The 11,397-nt window shown below is 37.8% G+C and overlaps 2 protein-coding genes across 8 annotated transcripts in view; both read left to right on the plus strand.

Moving 5' to 3' along the window:
• LOC126616282 (F-box/kelch-repeat protein At3g06240-like) overlaps positions 1 to 11,397 on the plus strand; it is a 58,106-nt gene that overhangs the window by 22,467 nt on the left and 24,242 nt on the right. The window contains exons 1-3 of one of the 4 annotated variants that reach the window (XM_050284312.1): positions 6,375 to 6,478; positions 6,639 to 7,899; positions 8,263 to 8,569. In XM_050284312.1, the coding sequence (XP_050140269.1) occupies positions 6,676 to 7,887 (1,212 nt within the window). In that variant the 5' untranslated portion in view covers positions 6,375 to 6,478; positions 6,639 to 6,675 and the 3' untranslated portion in view covers positions 7,888 to 7,899; positions 8,263 to 8,569. Of the gene's footprint in view, positions 1 to 6,374; positions 6,479 to 6,618; positions 7,900 to 8,262; positions 8,570 to 11,397 lie in introns of those variants that run through there. The other 3 variants (XR_007621084.1, XM_050284311.1, XM_050284313.1) reach the window with 3 other exon arrangements.
• Positions 794 to 8,255, plus strand: LOC126616291 (F-box/kelch-repeat protein At3g06240-like). Of its 4 annotated transcripts, none has more exons than XM_050284329.1 (3): positions 794 to 901; positions 1,104 to 2,333; positions 7,900 to 8,255. In XM_050284329.1, the coding sequence occupies exon 2, from the start codon at positions 1,128 to 1,130 to the stop codon at positions 2,319 to 2,321; it is 1,194 nt and encodes a 397-aa protein (XP_050140286.1). In that variant the 5' UTR covers positions 794 to 901; positions 1,104 to 1,127; the 3' UTR covers positions 2,322 to 2,333; positions 7,900 to 8,255. The 4 variants fall into 4 exon arrangements, with proteins under 4 accessions (XP_050140286.1, XP_050140285.1, XP_050140284.1 ...); XM_050284328.1 differs by lacking the exon at positions 7,900 to 8,255 and adding an exon at positions 2,491 to 2,614 and having other exon boundaries at positions 1,104 to 2,338; XM_050284327.1 differs by lacking the exon at positions 7,900 to 8,255 and adding an exon at positions 2,487 to 2,614.

Genomic DNA, 11,397 nt, shown 5'->3' on the forward strand with positions numbered 1-11,397 from the left:
AAATACCTTCCTTGTGCTTATCCATAAAGCTAAACAATGGTTTTTTAGTACAACGATATATGTTACACTAAGGGAGGGGAGAATTTGACGAAGCCACATAATGAGCAAACTAATTTGATACTGAATTCGCCACACGAGATTAAATTAGTCCCTAATTAGGATAATTGTTGTAAACTTCTTGTTTAAGTGTGATTGTATAAATCTTAGATTATATTTGATTCCAGTTATCATTTTCTATATGAATTTGTATTCCTTTGGGATGAATTCTTCTATCTTATTACTACAAATAAAGGCACTGCGTAGGGGATAACACACACAACCATATAAACACATCTCCCTCTATTTTCTCTCCTAGCCACCAGCCCCCTCACCTCGTCAGTTAAATATAGGCCACAACAATAATAATGTTTTAAAAGACAATATTACGTAATCTTTAACGTAATATTTAAGCGAGAAAGGGTAACAAAAGAAGGGATGTCCTCGTTAGAATGTGACACTGGTACTTTTACTTGAGGAGAGGTAATAATTTCAAAAGTGCAGACTTTTAAGGGATGAGATCCTCATTTTTCAAAAAAAAAAAAAAAAAAATCTTTTTGACCATTAAATTTGAGTTTAATAAAATTCTATGGTTGAGATTAAATCACAGACCACAGAATATCAATCACGTGATTTCATTAAAACCAAATTTAACAGTAAAAAGGATGTTCCTATTTTTTTTTTTTTAAATGAGAATCCCTCCCTTTAAAGACTTTCTTCAAAAGCGAACCTATAAATAGATGATGCAGGAAGCTCATCCAACGCAATCAAAACCCTAGCTTCCAACACGCTTTCTTCTCTAACACATCACAAGAACGAGACTCCGTTTTCTCAACTCCAATTTTCGGCTCATCGATCAAATCTTGTGAGTTCTTAATACTTTCTTCTTCTTCTTCTTCTTCTTCTTTTTTTTCAAGAGCAGGATTTTGTTTGTTCTCTTCTGTTTTAGTTTTTGTTATAGCAACAGTTCCCCTGAATTTTAGTTTCTTCTTCTCAATTATATAGCTAGGTTATTGTTTGTAATTATATATATTTCCTCACTCACTCGATCTCTATCGAATCTGCAGCCTGGGAATTCAAATTTTGAAACAATGGCTCACAATTTGCCGGAGGAAACCATACACGATATACTACATAGACTACCGCCGAAATCTTTGATCATATGCACCTCGGTGTGCAAGCCATGGAACTCCATGATAAAAAATCCGAGCTTTATACGCACCCACCTCACCCGTACAATCGATCTTAATAACCAGTTTGGCACCCACCTCCTCCTTGTGTGCTGTGCTCGTATAGTTAAACGGTCTAGATTCCGCCATGGTGACCCTGAGTTATTGGAGGAGCATTGCAATTTGCATTATGATAACCTTGCTTTTGATGAGCACTGCAAACTAGAATTTCCAATTGTTCCCAAGGAAGAACCGGGCAACAAAGTTTTAACAGTGGTCGGCGTTTGTAATGGGCTGGTGCTTCTTACGGATTGTATATTTTTTTCAGGTAACACCGTCATGTTATGCAACCCGTCTACGAGAAAGTCAGTGACCCTTCCCAAGCCTCATTATACCTTCAAAGGAGTTCGCGGTTATTACGATTGTATTGGTTTTGGTTTTGACGCTGTGACTACTGACTATAAGGTTGTGAGAATTACCTTTGAACAATGGCCCAATCCGAGTGCTTTTTATGAGGTTTATTCACTGGCTGGAGGCTCATGGAGTGATCCTTGTTCTTTGGATCACGTAAATGGACTTAAAAGAACTTGCAAACCCGTTTTTGTTAATGGTGCTATTCACTGGAAGGCATACCACCGTTTGACAAATGGTGGTTCTGAATATTTCATTTTGGCATTTGACGTGGGCAGCGACTCATTTCGCAGGATAATGACACCAGAGAATTTCAGAAGCTCAAGCGGCGAGGACTTCTATATTTCAGGTTACGGGAAATCTATTGCTCTGTCCAAGCGTTATTATACTAATATTCGAGAGCCTTGTCTTGATATATGGTTGATGAAAGAGTGTGGCATGGAAGAGTCATGGACCAAATTGACAACTCTATGTCCACCAGGTCCACAAACAGGAGTTGGCTACAGGCCATTATGTATTAGGAAGAGTGGTGATCTAGTGTTGGTACCGGCTGATGGTTATACTGGTAGGCATGAATTAATTTGTCTAGACCTTGTGAGCATGCAATTTAAAAATATTGGAATTCATGAATATAGATATTACTATGCCGAATCTTATGTTGAGAGCCTCGTCTTACTTGACAAGACCAATGCAGTTTCTTACTGAGGAGAAGAACAGGTAAGGTGGTAGCATTGATTTTTCTTTGGTTTTCGTTTTCTTATTCTTATGCATATACCTCTAAGGTTCCAACTGACTGACTTGATAGCATGTAATACACTTGCTTGGAGGTACCATGTAATTGTTAACATCGTTCATTCGTCCTCCATGCAGGTAGAAAATGGGGCAGATAACCTTCATTACGATGCCTTCTCTGTAGCTGCGTAGTGCTAGCCTCGCTGCTTCTGATGTTAAATTGTTCCAAAGTGTATCAAGATTTTCAATCTTTGATGAAAGCGTACCTTTCTGTTTGCTAGGAGATCGTTTGGGATTTGGTACCTTTTCTTCAGAAGTTTACGAAGGCTTATAATCTTTGATGAATTCGTGCTTTTCGGTTTGGTAGGAGATGATTGGGAATGCATGATTAATTTAGGATACTGTAACAATGACATCTCTTGTCTGACTATGCTTCTAATGAGTTGTTGGGTTTGTAACCATTTTTCAACAATGCAACATGCAAAGGGGACAATATCATGACCAACTAGTCCATGGTTAACCAGTTTAAAATGATCTCGAGCAAAGATTATTTGCTATTTGTCTATAATGCCTTGGCAGTTGTTAGATGTCCACATATTTAGTACTTCAACGATACGTGGAGAGCTCATCTGAATCTAAAATTGAAGTACCTTACGTGTAAAATATAAACCCTTGAGATGACCTCAAAAAATAAGATAATAATTAGTAATAGGGTCCTCTGCAGCACAAATGGATCAAACGATATCGGTTTCTACTACGAAATATCTCAACCTCAGTCTCAAATCACTGCCAAAGAAAAATCCACGCTCATTACCTAATGAAGGTACACAAGTGATGTAATAAAGTAGTTACATTATCATGCTGGCTGTTAAGGTTCACATTCTAATACTACACCACGTGAAATTGCGCTAATGCATCACTTACATGTCTATCAACATTGTAAAAGATTTATACCGCTACTTTTAGAGGAACAAGCTGACACCTACTCTGAATCCAAATCAAATGTGAATAGTACGATGTGAACTATGCGTGGGCCCGTCCTGCTCCGGACCAAGCCAAATAAAAGACATAAAGTGGGTCATCTAGCAGAGCCAATTAGGGGTGGGCAAACGGGCCATGGGCCCGCGGGTAGGGGCGTGTATTGGCGGGTACGGGGCGGGTCCTGTTTTTTAATAGGGGAAACGGGGTGGGGCGGGCCGGTGCAATGGCATTTTAGGGTCGGGCCGGTTCCAAATGTATAGAAAAACGGGGCCCCGGACCGGCCCGTTTGTAATTGAAATGGACAGCCCAGATTGAAAATAAACATACCTTCCTATCATGACCATTGATTTTTACCCTAGTATCTCTAAATCTGATCGAGTCTCTCTCTTGACCCGAGTCCTCGACCTCTCCGTCTCTGACCTCGTCCCCTCTCCTCGCCCCTCCATTCCACAGTTCCACCACCCACCTCCTTGCCCACCTCCGACATCACCGCCGTCGTGAGTCTGAGCCCTGACGACCACCAGAGCTGATCTTCTTCTCGATTATTCTCCTCGACGACATCTCACCCTAGACCTAGAGAACCCAGGAACCCGCACCACCCATCTTCTCGATTCTCTTTCTCTCCTTCCCGACGACATCACCGCCCTTGCGATCACTAACACTCCACCGCCGTTGCCAGTTCAGGTGAATTCTTTAACTTTTTTTTTTCTTTTTTTTTTAAATTTTTTTCTAGGTTCTTTAACCTCTGATGTTTGTAACTTTTTAGTTGAACTTTGATCTATTGGGATGTATCATGTATGTAATCTATGCTCAATCTATTGGGAAGTTCATGTTTGTTCTTGCTGATTTGGTGGATTTTCTGAATTTTTTAGCTTGTTTATTAGGTCTTTTCAAAGTTAATACTTAATTGAGATTGAGCTGAATTTTCGTACCTACAGAAGAAGCAGAATTTGTACTAAATTTTGTGTTCTTTTAGATTGATGATGACGAGGAGGTCACCATGATCGATTTTCTACAGAAGGTGTCTGTATCACATCATAACGCACAGATGTAGGATCTGCTTCTTATAAGTTCCAGTCATTTATAGTTGATTTTCTAAAACGAGGGCAAGACTAGTATTTATTTTTAATTACCATGCACTTCATTTAGAGGACCAGATTTTTATTTAAAGACTATATGTGCTCTATATTTTGGCGTGGGATGGGCATGTCCCCATTATTCTCCCTATAGCCTTTTATTTGGAGTCTCAAGTATATAAACTTATTCTTATTTTTATGATAATCCTAACTCCTAACCCTCGTTCATTTTGACCTTCTTTTCCTTGTGGACTAATTGTAGAAGTTGAACTGTTCCTTCTTTATTTAATCTGTTATTCGAGAGATCATGTAAATTGTGCATAATGTTTTTCTTGGCTGCCTGTACAAATAAGCGTACACATTCTTCATATTCATTTACTTTTGTGTACACTGTTTGGATGACATATCTATGCTTGTACCAGGATCTCAAGCGACACAAGGAATACCGGGATCTCAAGGGACACAAGGAGTTGATTCATTGTCAGTTAGAACCAGGTACTTCTCTTTCAATTGTTTCTTTTCTTTATTTACACAGGATTTAGTTAGTCACTGTATTTATATATGGCTCATTATATTTATTTTTCTTATTATTCTCCCCGTTTGGTATGCAGGGCTGTGGCTCAATTTTTGAAAAGGGAATCTTCTATCTCCTCAACTTCAGAAGACGTCACTGGAGATCTCAGCTTGGACAAAATTTTAGAAAGAAAAACTAGAAAGCTATGTGCCCGAATGTTCTATGAAACACTGGTAATCTTTTGAACCATATCAGTTAGGTTCTCTTGTTTGAATGCAAGTTTTTTTTGGAAGTCCTCCAAGTATTTGATGTGGCATGGATCTTATGGTACATCACAGATTTTAAGAGCAACTTATTCGTATTCATTTTAGAAGTAGTAGGAACAAGGGAGCAAAATGTTTGCATAGTTTTCAATGCACAACTTGGGAGTTGATGTTCATAATAACATAGTTATGGGAAATTGATTTAGTTATCCAAGTTTTATTTCTTTGTTCAATATCATTTATGTCTGCTATCTGTTCCTGCAAATGTCACTCCACAAATAATAGCCAGGAAAATCTGTCTCTTAGAAGCAGAAGTTTCTCAAGTCAATTTTACATCAAGTCAAATGTTTTGGACTCAAATTATTTCTATGTTAAATTGGTTTGTTATCTGTTTTCTTATACTCTGTGAACAAGTAAAAAATATGCTCCTTTTTTTTCCCGGGTCAAGGAAACTTATACTGCCTGTAGAAGTACTAATTGAGCACGTATTGGTATATAACTACTAATATGATTGTTCATTGTCACTTTCAGGTTTTGAAGACTTATGGTCTTGTTGATGTAAAACAAGAAGTACCTTATGGTGACATTATTTTGACATTGAACCCAACCCTATCAAAAGCTCAAATTTAAAAATAGGATATAAGGTAATTTAGAGCATGCTTATCGTTGCAATATTTTTCCTGGAATCATATACACTTTGATATGTTTCAGTATTCGGGTTTTCTGATATTTGGATGTCTTGGATTAAGTAGGTTTTGAATATTTTGTATGTTGATTCGATCTTTAGATGTTGGACGCTATAATGTTATTTTGGATGTATTGAATATGTGCAATTGCAATCTGTGCAGTACTGCAGCAATCTGTGGTTTTTTATTTTTTTTATTTTTTTATTCAATCTGTGCTTTAAACAGGAAAAAAAAAAGGACCCGTGGACCCGGACCGAACCGGCCCGTTTCAACCGGGCCAGATAAGGTCCGGTTCCTATTTTAAGATTTGTAATGCCCGGCTCGGCCCGGCCCGTCTCCTTTTATTCCGGATCCGGTCCGGTCCGATCCCTTCAAAAATAGGCCCGGCCCGGCCCGGCCCGTGCCCACCCCTAGAGCCAATAATTCAAGTTTTTAATTAGCAATTAAATAAACAACCGAAAACGACGTCGTGTCCTTGCTCATCTCTCTCTCTCTCTCTCTCTCTCTCTCTCTCTCTCCCTCTCTTTCAGCTTTTGTTTTCAATCAAGCAAAAACCCTCGCTCGACCGAGACTCGCTTCCTCAGCTGCGTTTTCCCGCTCATCGAATACTGTGAGTTCCTGAACCCTTTTTTTTATTTTTTTTTTCTGGGGTTTATTATTTATCCTATAAAAACTGAGGATTTGGGTTTAGTGTTCGTTTTTTTTCAGATGGGTTTTTGATTTTATATGCAAGTTTTAATTTTTTTTTAGTTTTTGATATGAATGTTCAGATGGAAATTGCAGCCTGGGAATTCAAAGTTTGAACCAATGGCTCACAATTTTCCTGAGGAAATCATACTTGATATCCTGTTTAGATTACCGCCTAAAACATTGATCAGGTGCACCTCAGTGTGCAAGTCATGGAATTCCATGATAAAAAATCCCAGCTTTATACTCACCCACTTCAACCGTACAATCGATCTTAATAACCAGGTTGGCACCCATCTCCGCCTTGTGTACTGTGCTCGTATAGTTAAACGGTCTAGATTCCGCCATGGTGACCTTGAGTTATTGGAGGAGCAATGCAATTTGTATTATGACAACCTTGCTTTTGATGAGTACTGCAAACTAGAATTTCCAATTGCTCCCAGGGAAGAACTGCGCAATAAAGTTTTAGACGTGGTCAGCGTTTGTAATGGGCTGGTGCTTCTTGCTGATAATAAAGTTTGTTCTGGTAACACCTTCATTTTATGCAACCCGTCTATGAGAAAGTCAGTGACCCTTCCTAAGCCTCATTATACCTTCAAAGGAGATCCCGGTTATTATAATTGTATGGGTTTTGGTTTTGACGCTGTAACCAATGACTACAAGGTTGTGAGAATTACCATTGATCATAGGGAGGATCAGGATCCGAGTACTTTTTATGAGGTTTATTCACTGGCTGGAGGCTCATGGAGTGATCCTTGTTCTTTGGATCACGTATTAGGACTTAACAATATTCGCAAACCCACTGCTTTTGTTAATGGTGCTATTCACTGGGATGGATGGCGCCGGTTGACAAATGGTGGTTCTGAATGTTTCATTTTGGCATTTGATGTGGGCAGCGACTCATTTCGCAGTATAGTGACACCAAAGGATTTCAGAAAGTTATGCAGCGAGCATTTGTGTATTTCAGGTTACGGGAAATCTATTGCACTGTCCTACTCTTGTTATGCTGAAATTATAGAGCCTCGTCTTGATATATGGGTGATGAAAGAGTATGGCGTGGAAGAGTCATGGACCAAATTGATAACACTATATCCACCAGGTCCAGAAGGACAATCTTTGTACCAACCATTATGGTTTAGGAAGAGTGGTGATGTAGTGTTGGTACTGACTGAAAGTTTTCTGAAAGATGATAGTAGGCATGAATTAGTTTGTTTAGACCTTGTGAGCAAGCAATATACAAATCTTGGAATTCATGGATATAGATATTACTATGCTGAATCTTATGTTGAGAGCCTCGTCTTACTCGACAAGACCGATGCAGTATCTTACTGAGGAAAAGAACAGGTAAGGTGATAGCATTGGTTTTTCTTTGGTTTTCATTTTCTGCTTGTTCTAATGCATATACCTCTCCAAGGCTCCAGTTGAGTGTGACACGATATGACCATTCGATTAACAAAGTTTGTTATGCATTGGTTGCTCATTTTACATTCATGAAATGGACATTGAACCGAAGTGGTGATTGGTGATATATACTTCACCAATGTGGGACAACTAATGATGGCAGGACATACTAGTAGTGATAACTCTAATACTTGCTTGATAGTATATTATGTACATTTCGGATATACCTGCATTGAACATTGGTTATTGTCCTCCGTTAAGCACAGCTTTCTGAAGCTTAATTGTATTCATTCGTCCTCCATGCAGGTAGAAAATGGGGCAGATAACCTTCAAGACTTTTACGATGCCATCTCTGTATAGCTGCGTAGTGCTAGCGTTGTTGCTTCTAATGTTAAATTGTTCCAAAGTGTATCAAGATTTTCAATCTTTGATGAAGTGTACCTTTCTGATTGCTAGGAGATCGTTTGGGATTTACCCTTCTTATTTAACTCTCTGTAATTTCAAGTTAGACTAGAAAAAGGTCATCGCTTGTACTAGGGATTTTCTGTCGTGTGATGAATATCCCGTCACTAAATTTGCCATTGGTTAGAAATAACCTTTTTTTCCCCCTTTATTTGTGCGGTTTACACTAACAGAAAAGTTGCTTGTTACAATCTGCAAAGATCTGATGCTGTATTGCTCCCTTTATTAACCCCAGCTCTTGATTTCTGTTTCCAAATAGTTTCTTCCATGCAAAGCAATCTGTCAAAATTGAGGGTTTCCTGAGAAGCAATGCTGATCATTCTGTGTTCGTAAAAAGGAGAAAAGAGGAAAATACTGTTCTTCTAAGGTGCATTTGTTGTACTGGACCATCTCGAACTGGACTAAGTTAGACTGACTTAGACTAGACTAAACTGGATTAACTTAGGCGAGATGAAGTCGCAGCGAAGGTCTTAGCAGGCCCATGGGTTTCGGAGGGTCTCGTTAAGACCTTCTAGGGAAGTAAATAATCCACGCGAGTCTGGGTTTATCCCAATAAACTTAGTCCGTGTGCGTGACAAACACGGGACTACACTAATGTGTAGTCCAGTCTAGTGAGAGTTTAGGAGCCAAAACAAACGCACCCTTAGTGTACTCAGTTTAGAACTCTAAATTAACTAAATTTATATATTCGTAAGAACTGCAGCTAGTAAGCAAGTTGAGTAATACATCTATTATTAAGTTGAGCAAGCTTTCGCTAATTAATACTAATGAAAACAAAAAACTAAGGTCAAAATTCGCAGAGATGATAGACGTTTACATCTGCTCAACCATCAATCTATTGGAGGTCCATAAGGTTTGATAGAATTTCAAAATCTTGGTGTGCAATGTGAAAATTAAAAGTTTGTGACCTATTTTAAAAATCACCATAAATATGAAGGGTGCAATTAGCCCTGAAGTTTTTATTGAATATCTTATTGGAAATTTTATTGGATAAATCATCAAAATGGTCCCTGAGATTTGCATAACTCATCACTTTGGTTTCTGAGATTCCAAATCGATAAAAATTGTCCCTAAGATTGTCCACCATCCATCATTTTGGTCATTCCGTTAAAAACTCCGTTACCTGTCCCGAAGCTCTTGGCCTAAAGTTTGGGCAATTTTCAAAGCTTCGTAACTCAATCATTTCTTAACCAAATTCGACCCATAATATATCAAAATGAAGATAGGAAAGTTTAGAATAAGATTATACCTATTTTAAAGCCCAATGGTTGCCGGAGATTGCCGGAAAATAGCCTCAAAGTTGACTGGTCCGAGTGAAAACTTGAAAACTCACTGGAAACTGGGTAAACTTTAAACGTTCATAACTTCTTCAATACTCAATGAAATCAAGTGATTCAAAAACGAAAATCATACTTCTCGACCAGAAAAAGATAATGGTACCATTTTTGATGGCTAAATCTCCGTGTTTTGGCCGAAAAAGGCTTGAAAGTGGTTGTTTTGGTGTTAAGTTAGCCACTTTCGAGCCGTTTTTCGGCCAAACCACGACGAGTTAGCCATCTAAAAATGTACCATTCTCTTTGTCACGTTGAGAAGTATGATTTTCATTTCTGAATCACTTGATTTCGTTGAGTATTGAAGAAATTATGAACGTTTAAAGTTTACCTAGTTTCCGGCGAGTTTTCAAGTTTTCACTCGGACCAGTCAACTTTGAGGCTATTTTCCGGTCATCACCGGCAATTATTGGGCTTCAAAATAGATATAATCTTATTCTACACTTTCCTATCTTCCTTTTTATATATTATGGGTCAAATTTGGTTAAGAAATGATTGAGTTACGTAGCTTTGAAAATTGCCCAAACTTCATGCCAAGAGCTCCGGGACATTTAACGGAGTTTTTAACGGAAGGACCAAAATGATGGATGGTGGACAATCTCAGGGACCACTTTTATCGATTTGGAATCTCAGGGACCAAAGTGATGAGTTATGCAAATCTTAGGGATCATTTTGGTGATTTACCCAATTTTATTTAAACCCATATAACCTATCTCTACACTCAACTTAAATTTTAAATGTAAAATGTCTTTTTTTTATCCTATTACATAATTACCATCAAGTACAAAGTGAAATTAATAATAAAACTAAAATTTATTAATAAACCCATTGTTGATTCTAAGGACAACTGAGGGCCTGAGGCTTCGAATCGAGGAATTTGAAATAAAGAATTTGGACAAGCATAAAACCATCATCTCCTACTCCCCAGTCCCCACAACCTTAAAATCATCAAGCTCTCTCTTCTACCCAAACAATGTCAATGAGGTTAAAACCGATGACAAATTTCAACAGCTAGAGAAATCGTTTTCTTGCAGTCCTTAAGAGGGAACATAAATTGTGCGAGCAATCATAATGGATATATTCATGGAAATGCCACTAAAGCAACAATTATTGTCCAGAAGAACTCATGACATTATAACCCTAATACTAGCTTAAGCATTTGGGGTTAATAAACATTACAAACCAGACAAAAGAACCCATTCTATTTAATTTCTGTGTTTATATAATTATTGTTACTAATGTATGTGTATTTATAAAATGATTTTGAGTTATGGAGTAGAGTTTAATGACGGTGGCAATGGGACGAATGAGTGAGTTTGAATAGGTCTTGTTTATGAAGCGGCAATGGGATAAGAACAATGGGAATCCAATTCAGATAAAGCACACTTTGAATGAATTGCAAAATAGTGATTTGGAATTTTTGTATTTTAAATGGGTCTATAGATAAATTAACATATTAAATTGGGTTTGTGAGGGTATTTTAGGTATTAAATTTGAATTTAAAGAGATATTAATAATTTAATTAATAATAATATGGGTGTACAAAGTAAGTTGGGTATAGAAAAATGTTACATGACTTCAAATAAAATTTCTCATATCTTATTCAAGAAATACCTTTCTTGTGCTTATCCATAAAGATCCATAAAGC

The sequence above is a fragment of the Malus sylvestris genome, chromosome 3, assembly GCF_916048215.2.
Source record: "Malus sylvestris chromosome 3, drMalSylv7.2, whole genome shotgun sequence".
Classification (NCBI taxonomy): Eukaryota; Viridiplantae; Streptophyta; class Magnoliopsida; order Rosales; family Rosaceae; genus Malus; species Malus sylvestris.